This window comes from Chrysochloris asiatica, unplaced genomic scaffold, assembly GCF_000296735.1.
Source record: "Chrysochloris asiatica unplaced genomic scaffold, ChrAsi1.0 scaffold00019, whole genome shotgun sequence".
NCBI classification, from domain to species: domain Eukaryota; kingdom Metazoa; phylum Chordata; class Mammalia; order Afrosoricida; family Chrysochloridae; genus Chrysochloris; species Chrysochloris asiatica.
Genome location: NW_006408537.1, coordinates 23,453,085 through 23,476,920, shown reverse-complemented (window position 1 = coordinate 23,476,920; position 23,836 = coordinate 23,453,085). Strand labels below are relative to the sequence as shown.

General features: G+C 36.0%; 1 protein-coding gene across 3 annotated transcripts in view; it reads right to left on the bottom strand.

Moving 5' to 3' along the window:
- The window catches only part of FAM135A (family with sequence similarity 135, member A), a 207,128-nt gene that overhangs the window by 24,746 nt on the left and 158,546 nt on the right, over positions 1–23,836 (bottom strand). For 2 of the 3 annotated variants that reach the window (XM_006835750.1, XM_006835749.1), the window contains 7 exons: positions 18,814–18,887; positions 17,018–17,172; positions 13,633–15,403; positions 11,364–11,524; positions 6,590–6,681; positions 5,979–6,076; positions 1,458–1,609 (listed from right to left, as the gene is read on the bottom strand). In XM_006835750.1, coding sequence (XP_006835813.1) covers positions 1,458–1,609; positions 5,979–6,076; positions 6,590–6,681; positions 11,364–11,524; positions 13,633–15,403; positions 17,018–17,172; positions 18,814–18,887 — 2,503 coding nt within the window. Of the gene's footprint in view, positions 1–1,457; positions 1,610–5,978; positions 6,077–6,589; positions 6,682–11,363; positions 11,525–13,632; positions 15,992–17,017; positions 17,173–18,813; positions 18,888–23,836 lie in introns of all 3 variants that reach the window. The other variant, XM_006835748.1, reaches the window with a different exon arrangement.

The window sequence follows — 23,836 nt, the reverse complement described above, 5'->3', positions numbered from 1 at the left end:
TGAGTATAACTGGAAATGCATAAAATGTATCAAATTTATTAATTTTAATGTATTATATTTCATTCCAAAATGATACCTCTTACATTAAAATTCTGTTGACCAGTGAAAAATGTATTTCCATGTACTGATGGCAAATACAAGTGAACTCATATATACATATTTTAAGAAGGTCAACAGTGGTTGATGGAGGGCTTGCTGTTTCAATCTCATTCAGTAATGTAATAGATAATGGCATATGAAGAACAAATCTGAGAAAATTGTCCCTTTATATATATTCACTCAAACTGTAAAGAAGCAGAAGGGGAAATCCTCAAATAAGGGTTCTTGTTGTTAAGTGCCTTGGAGTCAGTTCTAACTCATAGCAACCCTGTACAGGTTTTTGAAGATTCAAATCTTCACCAGAGTAGAGTCTTATCCAGTGAAGTGGCTGATGGGCTATCACCACAAACTCTGTGGTTCAGTGCTTATCCACGTTCCCCTAAATGAAGGTAATAAATCCAAATGTCTAAATATTGTCAGTCAATAGATAACTACAGTTAAGTTAAAGTAGACTAATTGTATAAGGACCAACTCTTTAAATGAACAATTGGTTCATTCAAAGAAAAGAGCTATTTTCTAATAATTGTTGAACTTCACAATTAATTTTACTTTTCATTTAATTTCATATTTAATTCAATTACCTTATATAATCAATTCCCATATATAAATGCATCTTCCCCTTAAGGAACTTAAATGAAGTCTCAATTGTTAGGAACTGTTCCTGAAATTATGGAGTTCTCATTTCCATGTTCACTGCTAGTAACATTACAGAGAAATGCATGGCAGGGAAAGAAAACAAAACAAAAAGAAAAAGCCCAGGACACTTAGCAGATTAAACCTGTTGCAAGCATATATGGAAAAAAGTTTAGTGAAGAAAGAAATTTAAAGTACTGTACCTTACTCATATTTAGGTACTGTTTTATATTATTTATGGATTTCATTTGCTTTTGAAACTGTACAAATCTCGAACTAGCTATTTGAATATCAATTTGATATGAGATACAAAGAAAATGGTATGGTTTATTTGTCAATAAAAGTTAAACAAAAAAGAATATGGAAAAAAGAGTTTTAGGGGCTCATTGAAAAGAGACAGAGTAAAATCAACTGAATAACTTATAAACCATTAAAGGAATAAATCTAGCAAAAATACCAAATGAAAGTGAAATCAAGTAACAGATATTATTTAACATAAATAACACAATGAGATTATTTATGACACTCAGTAAGAGAATACTCATTTTCTGAAATAACTTATCAGTTTTTATATGAAGTACAAAATGTAAAAATAGCTACATCATTGAATTCATGATATTACAAGTATGTGACAAGTTGGTACCAAAATAAACAAAAATATTGTTTAATATTTACCCCCATGCTAGTATGCTGCACATTTTGTACAGTAAAATAAAACTTTTTACCTGTGTTAACAAGAGCACTGCTATTGTAGAGTGTACCAAGGTGAGGTCCAGAGAGAGACAGAAAGGTATGAAGTTTGTTGAGGTAATATTTAAATCTTGGCCTTGTAAGCACTGAACGAATTATTAAATTGCCCAATGAATGTCCAATAAAGCTTTAAGAAAAACAGAAAAAGTTAACATTCACCCCATAGCATTAGTTTTAAAAATAAAAATCAAACTAATATTACTATGTTGTTGTTGTTTGATGCCGATGAGTCAGTTACAACTCACAGCGACCCTATATACAGTTTCCAATGAGTGGTTGGTGGATTTGAACAGCCAACCTTGTAGCTCCAACCGACCTTGAGGTCCAGTGCCTATTCTACAGCACTACACACTAAACACAGATGTAAAATATTAAGAATTTGAAAATTTCTAATTTGTGCTAATAAGATTATGGGTTGATAATTTGAGATAATAAACATTTTGAAGAAAAAATTATGACAATGTTCTAAATTTTGCTAGAACATTCTTATAATTATGGAAGTCTCCAAAGTTTATAGAATTAAAACATTACATATCAAAAAAAATTTATCTATACTTTGTGCTTAGAAATAAATATATTTTAAAAGTAGTAATATGGTGACTAGATCATAAATATATTTTCTTGGCAAACACAAATTTTTTGCTTGGTAGAGCATGATTTCAAATGAAATAATGAAACTAATCTAAAAGATAACTTAGGAGAAACTATATACTAAGTTCTCTTATTCACTGGTCTACACTCCAAAGTGGAAAAGCTTTTCAAGCAGTAGCACTTTTCAAACACAGATAAAATATGTGCATTTTCGTACTTAAGTCTAAAACTTTATAAAAAGAGTAATATTTATAAAACATTTCATATTCATTGAGTCCATGGTTAGTGCAAATGGTGAATTGTTGTAGTTTGGTGCCATCGAGTTGGTACTGACTCATAGCAACCCTATGCACTGCAGGGTCCTGGGCCAACCTCACAATTGTTACCACACTTGAGTGAGTCAACTGATGCTGCCATGTTGCCAACCCATCTTGCTGGGGGTCTTCCTCTTGTTCTCTGACCCTCCACCTTACTAAACATGATATCCTTCTCCAGCGACTGGTCAAAACAAGGCCAGGGGCAGACTGTGGCACAGACCATCAACTGCTCATACGCAAACACAAACTAAAGATAAAGAAAATGAAAACAAGTTCACAAGAGCCAAAATATGACCTTGAATATATCCCACCTGAATTTAGAGATCCTCTTTAGAACAGATTTGATACATTAAATACTAAAGACCGAAGACCGAAGACCAGAAGAGTTGTGGGATGGTCAACCTTTTCAAGAGGTAGCATCTGCTCAAGAGCCAATGATACTCAGGGAGGAAGTCCAAGGTGCATTGAAGGAACTGGTAAAGAACAAGGTTCCAGGAATTGATGGAATGAAAATTGAAATCTTTCAACAAAGTGAGGCAGCACTGGAAGCATTCACTCATCTATGCCAAGAAATTTTGAAGACAACTATCTGTCCAACTGATTGGAAGAGATCCGTATTTGTGCCCATTCCAAAGAGAGGTGACCCAACAGAATGTGGAAATCATCGGATAATCTCTTTGATATCCCATGTGAATAAAGTTTTACTAAAAGTAATATAGAAACGGCTACAATCATACATTGACAGAGAACTTCCAGAGGTTCAAGCTGGATTCAGAAGAGGCCAGGGAACCAGGGATATCATTGCTGATGTCTGATGGATCTTGGCTGAAAGCAGAGAATATCAGAAAGATGTTTACCTGTGCTTTATTGACTATGCAAAAGCTTTTGATTGTGTGGATCATGACTAGCTATGGACAACATTGAGAAGTATGAGTATTCCTGAACACTTAATTGTGCTCAATTATATGTACAAAACCTGTACATGGATCAAGAGGCAGTTGTTCGAACAGAACATGGGAACACAGAATATTTTAAAATTAAGAAAGGTGTGCAACAAGGTTGTATTCTTTCACCATACTTATTCAACCTATATGCTGAGCAAATCATCCAAGAAGCTGGCTTATATGAAGAAAAACATGACATCAGGATTGGAGGAAGACTCATTAACAACCTGCGATATGCAGATGATACAACGTTGCTTGCTGAAAGTGAAGAAGACTTCAAATATTTGCTGATGAAGATCAAAGACCACAGCCTTTGGTATGGATTGTATCTCAACGTAAGGAAAGCAAAAATCTTCACCACTGGACCAGTAAACAACATTCTTATCAATGGAGAAAACATTGAATTTGTCAAGGACTTCATTTTTCATGGAACAACTATCAACACTCATGGAAGCAGCAAAAAACAATGTATTGCATTTGGCAAATCTGCTGCACAAGACCTTTATAAAGTGTTGAAGAGCAAAGACGTCAGCTTCAGGACTAAGATGAGCCTTACTGAAGCCATGGTATGCAAAAGCTGGACAGTCAATGAGGCAGACTGCAGAAGAATTGATGCTTTTGAGTTATGGTGTTGAAGAAGAATATTGAAGGTTGCCAAAAGGACAAACAGATCTGTATTGGGAGAAGTGCAGCCAGAGTGCTCCTTAGAGGCCAAGATGGTCAAACTTTATCTCTCAAACTTCGGACCTATTGTCAGGAGAGAGCAGTCACTGGAGAAGGATATCATGTTTGGTAAGGTGGAGGGTCAGAGAAAAAGAGGAAGACCCCCATCGAGATGGATTGGCCAAGTGGCAGCAGCTACATTAGGTATTACTCGAAAGACTGAAAGTTTGAGTCTACCAGAAGCATGTTGGTAGAAAGTTCTGGCAATCTATTTTTGAAAAGTCAGCCTACAGGCCGTCCAGCTGACAAGAAGAGAGGGCATATACACAAGAACACCCACACTTGCAGATAATACCTACTAGACCTGGCTTCAATGACTGGATGATCAGAGCTCAACTAGAAGAAGAAAGAAGAGGAAGAAAAAAAGTAATCTGATACAATTTGATGAACTTGACCTACACCTATGGATTCAGTAGCTCAAAAGAGGGAATAAATCTTCACAGTGAGGATCATTCCCACCCCTTCCATATACAGAGTAGACAGGGATGGGCAACTTGGACATTGGCTACCCAAAGTGGGGGTGCTAAAAAGGCAAGAAGTGGCTTACAAGATTTCAAGAGGGAACCTAGGTACAGAGGATGTGGAAGAAGGTAGAATCTCCTCTGAGTAGTGCCCAATCTGTCTAGGCGAGACTGATGAAAGAAAATACGGATATGTAAATGAATAAATAAAAGACCACAGTAGAAAATTCAGTAAACCCAAAATATTTTTGAAAATTTATAAATGAAGAGATTAGAACAAGGGAATATCCTCTCCTCTCCCTCAAAAAATTCACACAATTCTAACTCTCCCTATATTTTGACAGAAATGAACTGTTTATTAAAGGATTGCCAAGGAACTGAAGAAAGCCAGGGGGCTGAAGAAGTTGAAAGACACAAGGATCATCTCTTAAAATTGACAGAAAAAGATGTGCCTTTTCCTAGAGCCTGAATTTGGACTTCTTGTCTCCCTAATTGTGAGAAAATAATTTTCTATTGTTAAAGTCACTCACTTGTGGTATTTGTTACAGCATCATTATGAAACTAAGATGTCATATAATTCACCAATTATAATGTACAATTAAATTATTTTTAGTATATTCAGTTATGCAATCATCACTACAATCAATTTCAGAGTATTTCCTTATCTCAAAAAGTAACCCAGTAATCCTATTTTGCCACCTCCTTCAGCCTGAGGAAGCCACTAACCCACTGTCTGTTCCTACAGATTTGTTTATTATGGATATTTAGTAAATATGGAATCCTATAACATGTGGACTTTCCCTATAGTCTTTTTTTTTTTTAAGTTTTTATTTTATTGAGTGAAAGTTTGCAGGGCAGATCATCAGTTTTACATTCAGCAAATCATATACTTTGTTTCATATATATACTGTGATTATAATCCCCCCATGTACCATCAGTTAACAGTATTTCTCTCCATTCATTTTAGCTCTCTTTTTAAAATTGTGATGGTCATAATTGGTTATGATAACAATTACTCACTATTGAATCATAAGAATCTTAACCCCATTTCTTCTTACCAGACCCATCTAGACAAGATGAACACTATTCAGTGAAGACTCTATCTTCCTCTGCATACTCTTATCCCTATGGTGGTGGTGGTTATGTGCCGGGGAGTCAGTTCCTACTCATAGTGACCCTGTACAGGGTTTCTGAGTGTGAATCTTTATGGGAGCAGAAAGCCTGATCTATCTCCCACGGAATAGCTGATAGTTCGGAACTGCTGACCTTGAGGTTCGCAACCCAATTCGTACCCACTAAGCTACCAGAGCTCCTTAGTTTTTTATAACTATATATTTACTTCATAAGTGGTTTGAGTTTTGTCTCTTATATTTCCAAATATGGCAACAAAACTACCACAAATTCTGTTTCAATAAATCACAAGTATATAAAAAGAAATTGTACGACAGTATAGAAATTACCTTATTTTTGAGACTGTTAGACTATATATCTGAATATATTGTATTATCTCATCCAGGAGGCGATCAGTCATGCTATCAAAATCGGCAAAGGTATCATTCTAAAAAAAATGCAAAATGGACACATTATGTATTGAAAGATATGTAATGACATAAAAACACTAACTGAATACAAATATTAATTGCTATAAAAATATGTTGAAGATCAGTATTTCCTAGAGAAATTAGTGGATGCAATATTTATTATATCATATTTAACAAAAAGAGTAAGTTTCTAGGAAAAAAAATTAATGTCTTTATTAACATTTGCTTCATTTAGTCAATTGTATGATCCTTTCACCTTCTACCAGCAATAAACTTTAAGACCTTATAATGGTTTAGTTAATGAATCAATTGCATAAAATGTGAAATTCTAAAAAAATCTCATATGTAAAGAGAATTTGTAAATCAACGTATAAATCATATAGATTTTCTTTTGGTATATATTTATGTCAAATAATATTGAAATAAAAAATAATGATTTCTACGACTACAGGCATTTTGTAGTAAGCAAATTTTTAGATAGGAACTGATACCGAAATGTTTGTTTCCACTGAAAAAGTATCACATTGTACCTGATTTCTCTCAGACATGAGAAAATCAATTCTTCCTCCAGGCAGTCCAAGTTCAATATAAGTTTTTACTAATCGAAGATCTGCACTGTTACCTAGAAAAAGAAAAAAAAAAATATTTAAATGATGGGGCGAAATAAAAGGCACAAAGCGCATCATCATTTATTTTGTATAGTATCTGAAGACCAGTTTAGGTCTTATGACAGTTGTGAATAGATAATGCATTCTGAAATAAGGATGGGACGTCTCAAATTTTATGATAAAGCTGATTTCTATTAGCTAGACAATGTCCTTCTATAGTTTTTGTCTTCAGGGAGGTTTTGGTCACATTGATGTTTTCTAACTACTGGTATACTTGTTTAAACTGTTAGTAAATCAGTTTTGTGACTGCTGGCTATGGCAGCTGTGAATGACCGGCCAACGGCTCTTGAACATCACCTTTCTGGTGATTATTTAACAAACCTTGAACGTATTTTATTTTTTTAATTAAACTCTGTTTATTAAACTTTGGAGTGAAGGTTTACAGACCAGATGATCAGTTTTACATTCAACAAATCATACACTTTGCTTCATTACATGGTTGCAATCCCCTCCATGTACCAACAGTAAACAGCATTTATCTCTATTCACTTTACTACTGTATTTCTTCCTTGTCTCCTGCTACCTTCATCTTTTCTCTGCTAACTTCCCTCTTGTTGTATATTACCTTGCTGTCACTATGTTAATAAGTGTCTACCCCCTAGCTCATGAATAATTCCAACCTCCCTTACCCACCCGCGCTGACCATCATAGATGGTTTCTTTTATCAAGAAAACCTTTTTTTGGTTTTTAAACTTTTTGTAACATTGGTCTCATACAATGTTTGTCCTTTTGTGACTAATTTCACTCAACATAATGTCCTCCAGGTTTAACCATGTTGTGTTTCAGGTTCATATTCTCCAATGTTTTGTAGTATTCCATTCTGTGTATGTACCAGTTTGTTTAACCATTCTCCTGTTAATAAGCATTTAGGCTGTCTCCATCTTTTTGATATGTCTTTTGTAGACAGCATATTGAAGGATCTTATTTTCTTATCCATTCTGTTCTCTATGTTTGACTGGGGCATTTGCTCCATTTACATTCAGTGTAATTATTTATAGGTCTGAATTGATTGTTGTCAATTTTGTGTGTGTGTGGTGCTGCTGAATTCTTTGTTCCACATAATTTTCTATACTAAATTCATTTTGTTTTTGAATCTTTTCATTTCTATAGTATTCATGGTTTCCTAAATCTTTATTTTCCTCTTTAAAAAATTTTGATGTACAGGTGTGTTATTTTTCTCTGAATGTGTTTTAAAATAGATTTAACCATTTCACTTTTCCTCTGGTGATAATGGTACAGACTGAGAGAAAACAAAATCCAGTTAACTGTTCTAAAACAGTTAATTTACTGTTGATGCTAACTGCAGTCAAGTCGGTTCCGACTCATAGTTACTCTGTATAGAGTTTCCAAGGCACAAATGTTGGGTTTGAACAGCCAAACTTGCAGTTAGCAGTCAAGTACTTATCCTACAGTGCCATACCAAGACTCCAAAAATAGTTACTAATAGTATAAAAATATCACTATTAATTGTTGAATCTTTATCTTTTCAATTTATATCTTTTAGATACTTTATGAATTAAATATATGCACTGAGAGATTATTTTATACCTGATCTTAAACGAAACACCTCCTCATTTTACTATTATGTACAACTTTTACACAAAATGAAAAACATATAAACTTATTCCTACTAAAGAACTAGGCTAGTCCTATTTAAAGTTTGGCGCTTGTTTTTACCAAGTCTCTTTGAGTTGGTTTTGACTCACAGTAACTGTACAGAGTTTCCAAGGAGTTGCTGGTGGGTTTGAACTGCCAACTTAATGGTTAGCAATCTAGTGCTTATTCTACTATTTAATTAATAGTTTCTTACTTGATTCTCTGATATTTTGTTATTAAATTCATCTTTGCATTCTGGAGATTAAAGCCTATGTGTTCTAGTCACTTATTTTAGCATCTTAATTCTATCTGCTAGATTTTATTAAGTATATTAGTGACATATTAGTCTATTGTATTTTCGAGTATTAATGTAATATCCTTATTAAATTTGGTAATAAGTTTAGGCTAACTTCTATGAATAACATGGGCTGCTGTGGTACAGTGAATTTACTTAATAAGACTTTTCTATCCAAAATCTTCTTAACTCTCACCAAATGACTGGATACCATACAAATAGGTTGTACAGGACTCTAATGCCAGGACTGGTTAGTTTTGCTATCCTGCTAAGATTAAAAGGAGCCATAACAGAAGCAGGAACAAATGACCCTAGGACCATCAAGAAAGAAGAGCATGAGCAGAGCATGAGAGGTGACAGAAAAGGAGGCAGCATAAAGAGACAGAGCAATTTTGTGCTTCCTGGTCCATGGACTGAGTAAAGCTGAGAGCTACAAGGCAGGAAACTGGCTTGCACAATGTACCCTTTGGGCATCCACAGCCTGGCTAAAGGAACTTTTTAACCCTGGCTCAAGCATGACAGAGGCTGAGAAGCCGCATGGCTGAGAGACATAAGACAAGAGCGAGGTGTGTCTGCAATATGGCAGAGAAGAGACATTCCTAACTGGAGAACAGCTACATCCTGAGGTTTTCCTGTTCCTGAATTGTACCCAATTCATTTCCCTAATTGTTGTTGTTATGTGCCGTAGAGTCATTTCCGACTCATAGCGACCCTGTACAGGGTTTCCCAGGTTGTAAATCTTTACGGGAGCAGACCGTCTCATCTTTCTCCTGCAGAACCACTGGTAGTTTCGAACAAAATCCAGTTAACTGTTCTAAAACAGTTAATTTACTGTTGATGCTAACTGCAGTCAAGTCGGTTCCTGATTCCTAACAAGATCCATAATTTTAAGTATTGTCTATGAGTTCCATATGGCTATTACAATAGATTACTGAAGGCAGATATGAAGCAGAAAGTATTGTGGGAGGGATGACTGGTGTCAGAGAGGGAAAAGAAGGCTGAAGAGTAGAGGTACTGTATGACCTCAGTCTCAGGGAAATCAGCATATATGAGCTCTGGTAGCGCAGTAGTTACGAATCGGGCTGCGAACTGCAAGGTCAGCAGTTCGAAACTACCAGCCGCTCTGCGGGAGAAAGATGAGGCGTTCTGCTCCCACAAAGATTAACAGCCTCGGAAACCTGTACAGGGTTGTTATGAGTCGGAACCGACTCCACAGCACATAACAACAACATATATATATATTATTACTTCTTGTAGTTGAGCTCTTTCATCCAATCATTGAAGCCAGGTCAAGTGGGTATTATATATAAGAATACTGTGGGTGTTCTCATGCATATGCCCTCTCTTCTTATCAGCTGGACGCATCACTCTCCATTCTAGTTCTCTGTGGCTATGTCACTGACTGTGGGCTCAATAGTTCCCAGGTCTTGCCACACTGCTGGCCAATCAGGTCTCCACCCAGGTTCACAGGAGTCTATTGAACGTTGTAGGGCTCAGCTTGCAGCTTCATTTCTGTTTTTCCCTCACTTCCTCTTATCGGTGATGAATGTGGTCACCAATCAGAATGTGTATTCCCATTGATTCTTAGTCTTAGAAGGGGGTTTGCCTTGAGGGGACCCAACCACTTGGCTTGATGTCTCCTGGGCGAACAACTTGCTTGTTCTTGTAGTAATCAGTTGGACTGCCTATACTGTTTTGTAGCCATATTTTATTCTTATTGTTCTGGAACAATTTTTATAACACAAGAGTAATCTATTTCTTGAAAATTTCAAAAAAGAATTTGTCAGATTACACTGGGACAAGAGGTCTTTTTTGGGGAAAATTATTTGAAAATTGTATAATTTGGGGATGTGGTGTTACTGAAGGTATTATATTTCCAGGGATTTTTTTTTTTTTTGGTTAAACAAAAATCTCCAATTTACTAGCAGAGACTTAGTATTCTAATAATTATCAAAATTCTTTTGTCAATTTGTTGTTACAAAATCACACACTATAGTGACACACTGATAGTTTAGGGATATGTAGTATTTTCTAGAATAGTTCCTATATCTAGAAAAATAGTTGGTTGAGTAATGAAAATACAGTTATGAAACCAAAGCATTAGAGTCCGGTATTTATAATTTAGAAGCCCTGGTGGTACAGTGGTTAAGCACTTGGCTGCTAACACAGAAAGGTTAATAGTTGGAACCCACCAGCTGCTCTTCAGAGAAACATGGCAGCCTGCTTCCATCAAGATTTACAGTTTTGAAAATGCTATGAGACAGTTCTACTCTGTCCTGTTGGGTTGCGTGAGTTACAATCGACTTGATGGCAATGGATATTTATAATGTAATTATATGTTAAAAATAGTTAGTGAAACTTTAATTCTTAAAAATATTGGTTTTACTAGGTCAAAGGGTTAACGCAGCTACCAAAAACTAGAACTAGGACTATTATCTGAGAGAAAATATTAATATGAGGTGACTGTTGACGAGACTAATAATCAGAGAGAAGACTAGAAAACTCTAAATTAAAATAGTAAAATGTTGTCAAGTGGATGCCATTTACATGGAAAATGTATTTAAAAAAATTAAATTGAACAAACTTAGCAAAGTTAAGCATATTTTTGTTTTAGAATATACTGATGATTTAGTTAACTAAAAATATTTTTTTCCATTCAAAGATTAAATAAGACTAAAACAAGATCTATTACAAAAAGTAACTATATTGAGTTGCTATGAGTTGACATCAAAAGACACCACATACCATCTAAACCATGTACGCAGACAATAAGATGTACTCCATCTTCAGAACTATCTTCTTCTTCCACACTAAAATAAGGTACTGAAGATGCCAGCAGAGGAACATCACTGTACATGAACCCTGGCAGTCTAAGTTGCTTCAATTCTTCCTTTGCCTGAAGGAAACTGAAGTAAAAACAATTGTAAAAGATAATCACTTTACTAAACAATATACACTCAATTGTTAGAACTAAAAAGCAAACCTACTGAATTTAGAGAATTACAAAGGTAGGATTCCAATTTAAAATCATACAAATATGTGGAATACTTAACTGACTTAGAAATTGGAAACTTGTAATTTCAAAAGAAGATCCAAACACTATAGCAGTGTAATTTTCTTTACTATTTTTAATATGTTATCTGATCTAGTACAATGAACACTTTAAACTTGAAATCACTTAATAATCTTTAAATTTGAAATCAACTAAGAAAATATCAAGAGCAGTATTAGGCTTTCTACAAAATTTTAAACTATATGCATGTGAAAGGTTGGAGAGATGCTGGAAAAATTATAATCTGATGCTTGCCCTGTATCAAATCTATCCTCTTCTTTTTAGTCTTACATAAATGAAAGGAAAGGAGACACTCTACAAAGTTCAAAAATGAGAATGGTTACTGTTATTTTACTTAGTGATAACCAGTTAACATCAAGTCAATTCTATCTTATGGAGACCACAAATGTGTCAGAATGGAACTGTACTCCACAGAGTGCTCAACTGTTGATTTTCTGGGAAGGAGATTACCAGGTGTTTCTTCTGAGACACCTCTGGGTGTATTCAAACCTCCAACCTTCAGTCAGCAGCTCACTGTATTAAGTTTCACCACCCAGGGACTTAAGCAGATTTTGGTATTTTTATTTTTCTAAAATACCATTGAGAAGGAATAGAACTAAGAAATGGATATGATTACATATAATTACTGGCACATAATAATTTGGAATGAGTGGCAAATTTAACCAATATGAAGACTGCACATACTAAAAATGATTAACTGTTTAACGTATCATTTGGACTGACAAAAGTAAAATTCAAATAAGTTAATGAACACTAAACTGAGGAAGATACGTTAGGTAAATACACATAGACCACTGTTTTCCTTAATGACTTTTCCAAAAAACATTGTGAGGAACCAGAAGCTGATATAAACCTCAATTCAACTACCTCAACTTTTTTGATGCCATTAACTCAGCAGTTTCAACAGCCTTGCTACTATGGATCTTAGTTAGATGCAAACCCCACTGCACTGAGTTGATTCTGACTCATAGCCTCCCTGTAGGACAGAGTAGAACTGCTCCTTAGGGCTTCTGTGACTGAGATCTTTATGGGAACAGACAGCCTCATTTTTCTCTGGTGGAGTGGCTGATGGGTTTGAACCATTAATCTTATGGTTACCCAATACACTACCACAGCTCCTTTAATTTGGGGACTGGAATATTTTGAGAGTCAGTGCTAAATTAGTAACTCTATGTCATCCCCTCGATTTTTCTGGATAGGTATTGATAAATAAAAATTCAGGAAACCCCAGACTTAGATAAATCTTTAGTCTGGTAGACTTAGTTTCTAGTAATCTGCTTTATTGTTTAATATTGTCCTTATTCCTGAAACTACCAGTCACTCCGCGGGAGAAAGATGAGGCTTTCTACTCCCGTAAAGATTTACAACACCCTCGGAAACCCTGTACAGGGTCGTTATGGGTCGGACCCGACTCGATGGCACTTAACAACAACAACAACAACATTCCTGATATATTTATAAGGATTTAATCTCCATGATCTAATTAGGAATGTATGCTCTATAGAATAGGAGCTCTGTGGTTCAGTGGTGAAGCGCTTAGATGTTAATCAAAAGGTCAGAGGATTGAACTCAGCAGAGGCTCCATTGGAGAAATAGATGGCAATCTGCTATTGTAAAGATTACATTCTTAGAAACCCTCTGGAAAGTTCTACTCTGTCCTATGGGGTCACTGTGAGTCAAAAAAGATTTGACAGCAAGTGGTTTGGTTTAGCAGATAGAACAGGACAAACATTCAGGGAACTACATGTCTGTCTGTCAAAGAGTATATATTGTGCTCACATTTCCATTTTCAATGGCTAATCAAAGTAGCACTTTTTATATTACAGAGACCAGAGGATAAAACAGACATTAGTCCCTTTTGTACTACTTATGATAGGAATGATGATATATATATATGTATCATTATAAACCATCAGTACATACCATTGTTCCATTACTTACGCTTGTATTTGAGGTTTTGGTGAATTTTCATACCAGGAAAATGATGAAGTAAAGTTGTAAGAAGTGCTGCTTGGCTGTTTGGTAATGGCATCAAATTTACTTTTAGAAGAATATTTAACACTACAAGGAGACTCTCGTGGTGCAGATGGGAAAGACAAACAACCAGAAGTGCAGACAGCAGGCATATTTATACCATCCCTCAAATAGTCACTGTGCATTTTTTCAGGTTTTATAAGTTTCTCTTCTACTAGTGCATCTCTGTTTGGATAGTGAGCATTCACTGTTTCATCCAAAGCTGAATAATCAGTTTCTTCATGATACCCATTTTGAACCATTTGTTGGTCCTGCTCTTCCTCCTCATCCTCTTTATTTTGTTCGGGCTGAAGACTAGTAATTTCCTTTTCAAAAGTTTCCTTCTTAGAACCAAAGGAATTGCTGTAGCTAATAGCATAGGTTTCAGAAATGTCTGTACTGCTTTGAGAACCAAAATAGTTTTCCACAAGCCCTTGCTTTACTATATCAGTAATGGCTGAAAAAGAGTCACCTGTACCCAGATGACTTTCACTTTCAACTGAACAGACATCTGAACATACTTGTTTGAGACTTAATGCATCACTATTTATTCTTTTCATACTTCTAGATTCATTAAATTCTGTATTAGTAGAAACGGAACCTAAAACAACACAAGGATCTGCTAAACAAATCACTGATGAATTTAATGTAATTGCTGCCCCTGCAGAGTTTTTAGATTTATAAGGACTCTGAGAGTCTTTACACATACTGTCCAAGTTAGGTTTGGAACTGCTACTACTTTTCACATCTCTGGAAGTATCTTCATCTGAAAAAACAAATTGTAACGAGTCTTTAGTGCTTGAATTTAAGGAATGTATTGCTATAGTTTCACTGTCCAAATGCCCTGAAAATACAACACTCTGCTGTTGCAAGATAATACTTGACTTTTTACTATCATCACATTTTGGTAAATCAATTGTTCCCAAATTTAATACAGTTTTGCTGTCACTTAAATGGCACTCAGGTCCAACAGATTTCTTAGAATTTTCATCAGGTGACAGTTCATCATCAGAAGGTAACGAGTTTATTGATGTTAAAGATGACTGTATTTCACTTAAAGCACTTGTGCTCTCAGTGCAATGACTTTCTAATGAAAATTTTATGTTACAGTCAGGTTTCATCACAAGTTGAGGAAATAATCTTTCATTATTATAAGGACCTTGCCCCTGTACAGTTTCAAATACATCTGGGTTTGGATGTGTTGCAAAAGAACTTGGTTCACTTTCAACACCTGAATCTGAAAATCTAGATGAAGCAGTTGCAGCATTAATATCTGGTATCTTAATTGTATCTCCACTTACTATAACATGGTATTCTTTTATGGACGGAGTAGGTAGATTATTTCTTAACTTAGCTAACGAGTCTTCAACAGAACAACACTTTGCTTCCTTTAAAGCTTCCTTTTCAAGTGTTATTTCTATAGAATTAGATTTACCATTAGATTCTAACGATTCAATGTTGGATAGCTGTAAATTATCCACAAATATCTCATGTTGTCGTGGCTCTGTCCAATGTCCTATTTTAACAGTTATTTTCTCTCCCCTGAAGGGATCTTTATCACTTGGCTTTACTTCAATTGTTCTAACTCCCGAAGGTGGGGCTGTTTGATGATCATGGCAATCGTCTGATGAACTTCTGGATGCCAGATTGTGTTCCACTTGTGTAATTTCACTATCGTCTTGGGAGATATCAAGTTTACCTGAAATGGACAAATTTGCACAAAGATTTAGGCTGCCAGAGTTCAAAGGATCAAATTGGTTTGGTTGCACATTTTCAATATCTGGAGATTTTTGTTCAGTTCTCTCTGTATAGGCTGGCACATAGCTAGCTTCTTTTTGACTTGTCTGTCTGATGTAGGTCTTTGGGTCAAAATTACATCCACATATTGTGGGATCCAGACCTTCTTTCTGACTATGTGAAGGATTGCCTTCCAAGTATTTAGACAGATCATTTGATGCTGTACTTTTCAAACATCTGTAGCCTACCAAAACCACAGAATCCTTAGAGTTCTGTTTTATTAATTTTTTTGTGTGTTCAGATTTCATTGTTTTCATGAGCTTAGTAACCTTAACTTTGGATTTATTTGTTTCTTCATTCTTTCCTTTTAGACACTTTGTTAGCTGCTTTTCACCTTCTGTATACCAAATATTGGAGGCACCAGCAGGTCTGACTTTCACCTCTGGGCTAGAAAGTCCAGCTACAGAGCTTTCTTCAGTCTCATATTTATCCATTCTATTGAACTCTGGTCTCTGAAGATTCTGAATCTCCATCCAGGGTGCATCTAAGTCTTTTATCCAAAGAAAAAAAGATTCAGATTTAAAACAAGGTGCAAGAACTAGTATGATTAAGATTACTTTTTCTACTTATGTACAACCAAACACTGCATGGGATTTGGTTCCTTGGTTTGGAGGTTTAGGGTCATGGTTTTCTGGAATATTCCAGTTAAATGGCCTAATAATGTACTTAGTGCTTCTGTTCTAGCTCTTAGTTTGTTGCATAGTACCTGGAGTCTTAAAAGCTTGCAAGATGACATTCAAGGCACAACAATAACTGGTCTCTCTATTTACCTGGAGCAACGCAGCAAGAAGGAATGTCAGAAATAGGAGGAGGATATGGGATATATGGCTAACTGCCTCCATGAACAACTTGCTTCCTTAGCCATGAGACCTTGGATCAAAGATTCTATAGAAGAACTTTCATTAAAAAGGGAAAATGAAGAACAGATTCTCAAATTATCATGGACTCCAGACTTTCTGAGCCATGGAAGGTAGATAAACCCTAGAAACTGTTGCCCTGGGATAATCTTAAATGCGAAACCAAAAATACCCTCGAAGTCTTCTGAAAATCAAACAATACCATTGTTTAGCTTAACTAGTGAAAAAGGTCTGCTTTGAGCTTTATGCTTTTTCGAGAACTATTTATATGAGGTCAAACGGACAACAGCAACTCAAAAGATTACATAGAAACCTCAGTGGGCAGTGAGTTTATGATAATGGATGAATGGTTCAAAAAGGTAGATGAGAATAGTTGCATAACTTGAAGAATGCAATCAATGCCATAAATTGTACTTTCATAAATTGTTGAATTGGAGTATGTTTTGCTATGCATATTCTAAAAAACGAAATAAAATTTAGAAAAACAAAAAGACGATTTTTCTGACTATAATATTCCAATATTCTCAAAAAAGAAAAAAAGAAAAGAAAAAACTATAGGAGGAAAAGCTATTGCAGATAAGGGAATAGTTCTGTGTATATTAGGAAGCATATACTAAAAGTGATATAAATAACATTAGTTTCTGTTAAATTACACTTACCTTCAGTAACAGAATCTAAATACCTATCTTCAAAGATTATAGGTAATGAATTGAGATCTCCATCTAATTCACTACATTCAATAGGTAGGGGTGGAAGAGAATTGCAGAAGGAAGTATTTTTGATAGCGGTGCACATCTGTAGATGACTCTGAGCACTGAAAAATATTTATTTCTTAAGTCAGTCTGTAATAAAAAATTAGAAAAACTATACCCAGCTCCATTTACGAGCCTCTACCCCTTTTTCCTCAGCTCACTGTTCCTGCCCCCTGCCTAAAGACATAACCTTCCTTAGAGGTACTTCACTGGTGAGAGATGGAAAATTTTAAAATAAAAATTATGATCATTTCAAAAAAATTTTAATTAGAAACTAATGTCTTATTCTTAAAATAAGTATATAACAAACTATACAAATTAGCTAAATCAATTTATTTATTATTTAATTTCAATTATATTCTTGTATATTTTTTAATGTATTTCAAAGAGAATATCTATGCTTACTGTCTAAACTTCCTATCTTGGTATGAATGGTATATAAGAAAAAGATTAAATGTATTAAGTACCTACTAATTATTTTATGATAAATCAAAAACAAAACAAAACAAAACAAAAAAACAAACCCATATCAAACTCACTGTTACAGGTTGATTCTGACTCTCATAGTGACCATGTATAGAGTTTTTGAGGCTATAAATCTGTATGGGCGCAGGAAGTCTCATCTTTCTTCCAGAGTGGCTAGTGGATTTGAATGGTTGACTCTGTGGTTAGCAGTCCATTGACTACCCTACAGTACCACCAGAGCTCCTTTTTGATGACAATGTTAATTAAAAAAATGTGCTCTATCGCTCTTGTTCTACTTAACACATATGGATAAAATTAACTGTTGAAAACAGAACACATAATTTTCTAATTCAAAATAGTTAAAAAAACAAATGCCCTTTTAATGGAAAATTTCAAATAAATCAAAATAAAAAGAACAGTATATTATAGCATTTCAACTCAGCATCATTAACGTTTTGTTAACCTTTTTTTATCGAAACCTCTATCCACTTACCTACTCCCTTACTCTATTATTGATAAACAGATATTAACTGTGTGAGTTTGACAAATACATATACAATACAGAATATTTCTATCTACCTAGAGAGTTTCCTCAAGTCTTTCCAGGAAATCTCCCCAACACATATTTTACCCAACTCCCAATGAACAAACAGGTCTGACTTATTCCACTTTAGATTAGTTTGACCTGTTCCAGAACTTCACAAAAATAGAACCATACAATACTCTTTTATGTTTGATTTCTTTTGCTCAGCATATAATGCCTTCAAAATATTCTTTAAAATCAAAGAAAATATACTCAGTAAGAAAAATGGAAGGTATTCATTCTAGATATTTGAAATCTTTTGTACAAAGGAAAGCAGGAGCTCTCTGGCTACTGGTAAAAATCTGTGATACATAAAGATGAAATAAGATTCTGGTGTGCAAAAATAAACACAGAACAACATGGCCAAAGGGAAGGCTGATGCCTTCAAAGCCGCATAGGTCTACCAAAGGTACGGTAAATATTCTATAGGATAGAGTGTAACAGTGTTTTATATTTCTTCATGCCTGGAAGGGGACTTTCATTAAATGATTCACAGATTAAACTAAACATGATTAAACAGAGGATGTTTTAACTGCAAATTATGCTAATTGCTTCTATTGCAAATATTATATATTTCGTCACTTATAAATTCTGATATACACATTTTATGCAAAAAGAAATAAAATTATTTTCATTTGGGATTTATGCCACTCACTGAAGTTCTTGGTATGCAATGGCAGCTTCTCTTGGATGTTCAAAACAAAAGAATGCCTCTGAAAATCTTCGTACCTAGAAAATTAGGAAAGTGTAAAGTATTAATAAATATTGTTGTTGTTAAGTGCCATCGAGTCGGGTCCGACCCATAGCGACCCTGTACAGGGTTTCCGAGGGTGTAAATCTTTACGGGAGTAGAAAGCCTCATCTTTCTCCCGCGGAGCGACTGGTAGTTTCGAACCGCTGACCTTAAGGTTCGTAGCCCGATTCGTAACCACTAAATATAGTACATTTAAAAATCCAATCAGGCACAGGCTGATGGCAGATAAAGAACGCCCTCCATGATACCTTCCAAACCTCCCTGAGAGAATTAAGTGTCCCTCTCTCATTCTTCCTGTAATGTGAGTAGTTTCTGACCCACAGTGAATGCCGGTGACCGAGTACAACTATCCAACAGGGTTTTCTTGGCTATATAATCCATGCAAAAGCAAATCACCACATCTTTCTCCCTGGGAGCCACTGGATTAGTTCAAATTCCTAACTTTTTTCCCTACCTACTCTAATTTGTACAATAGTATCTATTATTTCTTGACAGCAGTTTGAGCCCACTAGCTGCTCCCTGGAAATCCTATCCAGGGGCGCTATAAGTTGGAATGGACTCAACAATATGTAACAACATGCTAAAAATACACTGATTTTATCAAACAAAATAAAACCCAAACCAGTTGCCATAAAGTCAATTCATGTTCATGTGTGCGGAACAGAACTACTTCATAGGGTTTTCAAGGCTGTGACCTTTCAGAAACTGAGGCAGACAAAGAAAGGTTAATTACTTTGCCAGGATAATATGGCTGAGATTCAAATATAGATTGTTGTTGTTGTTGTTGTTAAGTGCTGTCGAGTCACTTCTGACCCATAGCAACCAAATAAAGATAGAAGAAACAAAAATCTTATGCAGTAAGTCACTTTTCTGTTTTCTTTTGCAGTAGAGCTCTGGTAGAGTAGCGGTTACAAATCAGGCTGTGAGCTGCAAGGTCAGCAGTTCAAAACTACCAGCTGCTCCAAGGGAGAAAGATGAGGCTTTCTGTTCCTGTAAAGATTTCCAGCCTCGGAAACCCTGTACAGGGTCACTATGAGTCAGAACCGACTCCACGGCACATAACAACAATACTCAGTACCAAAAAGTCTCATATAAGGTCTTTTTTATATACTCTTTCCCCACAGTTGCCATGGTGTGGCCGTGTATAAGAATTGAGTCTATTAACTGTATTGTGTTGACAGTAACTAGTGTATGACTGCCACCTGATGGCAGTACAGCTTAACTTTAAGGGAAAGCCAGACAGACAAAGGATTTAAATTCAAATTTAAGTGTTCTGTGTGCATATCTTAATTCTTAAAAAAAATTCATCTATTATGCAACATCAACTACTCAAAATTTAGCAGAGAACTAACTAGGTGGTGGTGGTGGTGGGGAAGCTCCTGAAAATTCAAAATAAACTGTTTTTGGGGAAAGGGGCATTTTATTATGCTTTAGGTGAAGGTTTACACAGAAAACTAGTTTTTCAAGCAATAATTTATACACAAATTATTCTGTGACACTGGTTGCAATCCCCACAATGTGTTAGCACTTGCCACTTTCCCTCCCTGGGTTCCCTGTTTCCATGTGTCGGGTTTCTCTGTCCCTTTCCTTCTTCTAATCTTTGGTTTTGGGCAAACGCTATCTTTCTGTTTGCTTACAGTTGATTACCTTAAGGAACATATACTTTATTTTACAGGCTCAGTTTATTAATTGGCTGAAACGTGGCCTCTGGGAGTGTCTTCAATTTCAAATTAGAAGGCTGTCTTATGGAGTACTGGTGTGGTGCTGTAGGATAATGCACTGGATCTCTAGGTCGGTGGTTCAAACTTACCAGTCGCTCCACAGTAACCTAATACAATGTTGATGGCACTTAACAATAACTTAAGGCAACATAGCTTTAGGGGATTCCTCTAGTCTCTATCAGACCAGAAAGTCTGTTTTTTAAATTTGAATTTTGTTCTACACTTTTCACTCATTCTAACTAGGATCTTTAACTGCAATCCTGATCAGAGAGGTTGGTAGTGGTAGTTGGGCTTAGAGGAGGCTGTTGTTCATGTGGACCATTAATCCTCTGAGTAAACTGCTTTCTTGAGTCTTCAAGTTTATTCATTCTCCTTTGTTCCAAATGAGAAGAGACCAACATTTATTTCTTAGATGGATGCACAAAAGCTTTTCAGATCCCAAAATCTATTCCCCAGACTAGGACGTAGAATTTTTAAATTTATGAACTAAGTGTGTTTTGTCAATTGACCTAGATGTCCTCTAAGAATATGGTCCTGAGCTTTCAAGTCCAGTTAAGTTCAGCCCAATGTCTAAGTAGTTTTTGTAACTGTACCCTCTAGGTGATCTATTATATGTATATACATATATGAGTATGCACACAGCTTTTACAAATTTGTATGTAGAAATATTCATACCCATCAGTTGCTTCTTGGAAACCCTGCACATGGTCAATATGGGTTGGAACTGACTCGACAGCACATATCAACATCTGGACTCTTGGTGTGGTGCTATAGCATCAGCACTGGACTGCGAACCACAAGATAGGCAGTTCAAACCCATCAGCTGTTCCTTGGAAACCCTATGTTGTTGTTGTGAAGTGCTGTCGAGTCGGTTTCAACCCATAGCGACCCTGTATAGGGTTTCCTAGGAGCAGCTGGTGAGCTTGAACTGCCGACCTTACAGTTCAAATGTCTTTGCAGTGTGGCACATTAACCTACAACAGTGCCACACCAGGACTCCTGGAAACCCTATACAGGGTAGTTATTACTTGGAATTGACTCAATGGTACTTAACAACTACATCATCATCTAGTCCTGGTATGGCACTGTACAGTAAGCACTGGACTGCTAAGCTCAAGTTAAGCAGTTCAAACCCATCAGTTGCTCCTTGGAAAACCTATACAGGGTCACTATGAGTAGTGACTTAACAAAAAGATATCTAGTTAGTGATTTTCCCTCCCTCCCCCTCTAATCCCCAGAAATCATCAAATAGTTTCTTTCTGTGAATAAATTTACTCTTGACTTTTTATAATAGTGATCTCATAATATTTGCCCTTCTGTGGTTGACATATTTCACTCAGTATGTCCACTAGATTCACCCACATGGTGAGATATTTCGAGGATTCATTGTTATTCATTATTGTTACATAGTATTGCAATGCATGTACGTACATTTTGTTGATGGGCATGTAATTTGTTTCCATCTTTTTGCATGTCTTTTTGTCACAGTTAGTTCTCTAGGATATATACCTACAAGTACTTTCCTAGAGTATATAGAATGTCTATTTCTAGCTTTCTAAGGAAACACCATAGTATTTCACATAGTGGTTATACCATTTTGCAGTCCACAAGTAGTGGACAAGAGTTCCAATCTTCCCAGAGTATAATCCATTGGATAATGTATAAGGCACCAGCATTTGCTTTTCTGTCTTTATTTTGATCACTGCCATTATTACTGGGGGTGAGATGGTATCTCATTGTAATTGTGGTTTACATCTCTCTTATGGCTAATGATCTCAAGTATTTTTTCATGCGTTTGCCATAATATGTTCTTTGATAAGTGTCTGTTCATGTTCTTTGCCTCTGTGGCCCAACTGACTTTTACATGTTGATTTTGTACTTGGTAATTTCACTGAATCCTTCTATTAGCTATATTAGCTTGCAAGATAAAAGATGCAACTCAAGCAAGGATGGATAACTTGAGTAAGGTTAGTGACCTGTGGGATTTCCATAGCAGTGTGACTTCAATAATGCCTGTTTTAAGTCTGTGACTCCAAAATACACTCCACATTAATCTTGCTTGTGTTGTCGAGTTGGTTCCGACTCACAGTGACCCTGTGAAGGGTTACAGAGGAGTGGCTGGTTAGTTTGAACTGGTGACCTTGCAGTTCAAATAGACCATGGGGTCCAGTGCTTATCCTACAGCGACACACCAGGATGGCACCTAACAACAACAGAGAATCATCGGATTAAAGCTGACTGCATTAACTGAAATTCCTAACAGAAATGAAATCAGTGTTTGTTGTGCTGCCGCTAGGTGTGTCAAGCCAGTTCTGACTCATAGCTACCCTATGGTGTGACTATCCCCTAACCTGTGCTTTACTGTCCCTTCCCTCCTGTCCCTTCTAGCCATCAAAAAATGGTTTTTCTTTTAGTATGGAAATATTTTAAGCTATTGTTCTTATGTATTATTTGCCCTTTTGTGACTAATTTCACTTAGCATAATGTCCTCAAGGATTATCCATGTTACAAAGAGGTGTTTTGCAGCTTCATCATTATTTTTCAAGGTAGCATAATATTCCATTGTGTGTATGTACCATAATTTGCATATCTATTCTTCCACTGATGGGCACTTAGGCTGTCTCCATTTTTTGGTATTGTGAATAGTGCTGTGAGAAACATTGGTGTGCATATATCTACTCGTATTCTGGCGTGTATTTCTTGTGGATGTATACCAAGTAAAGGAATTGCTGGGTCATAAGATATTTCTATTTCCAACTTTCTGAGGAAGTATCATACCATCTTCCAGAGTGGATGAAACATTTTACACTTTCACCAGCAATGTAGCAGTGTCCTAGTCTCTCCATATCCAGCATTTATTGTCCTTTGCTTTTCTGAACTTCACTCTTATTGCTGGTGCGAGATGATAGCTCATAGTTTTGATTTGCATCTCTCTAGGAAGTCCTAAGGAGCTCTGGTAGCGTACTGGTTACAAATTGAGCTGTGAACGTTAAGGTCAGCAGCTAGGAACTACCAGCTGTTCTGCGGGAGATAGATGAGGCTTTCTGCTCCCGTAAAGATTTACAGCCTCGGAAACCCTGTACAGGGTCGCTATGAATTGGAACCGACTCCACAGCACATACCCACCAGGGAGTCCTGGTGTGGCACTGTGGGCTAATGTGTCAGACTGCAAAGTCGTCTGAATGGCAAGGTCGGTGGTTCAA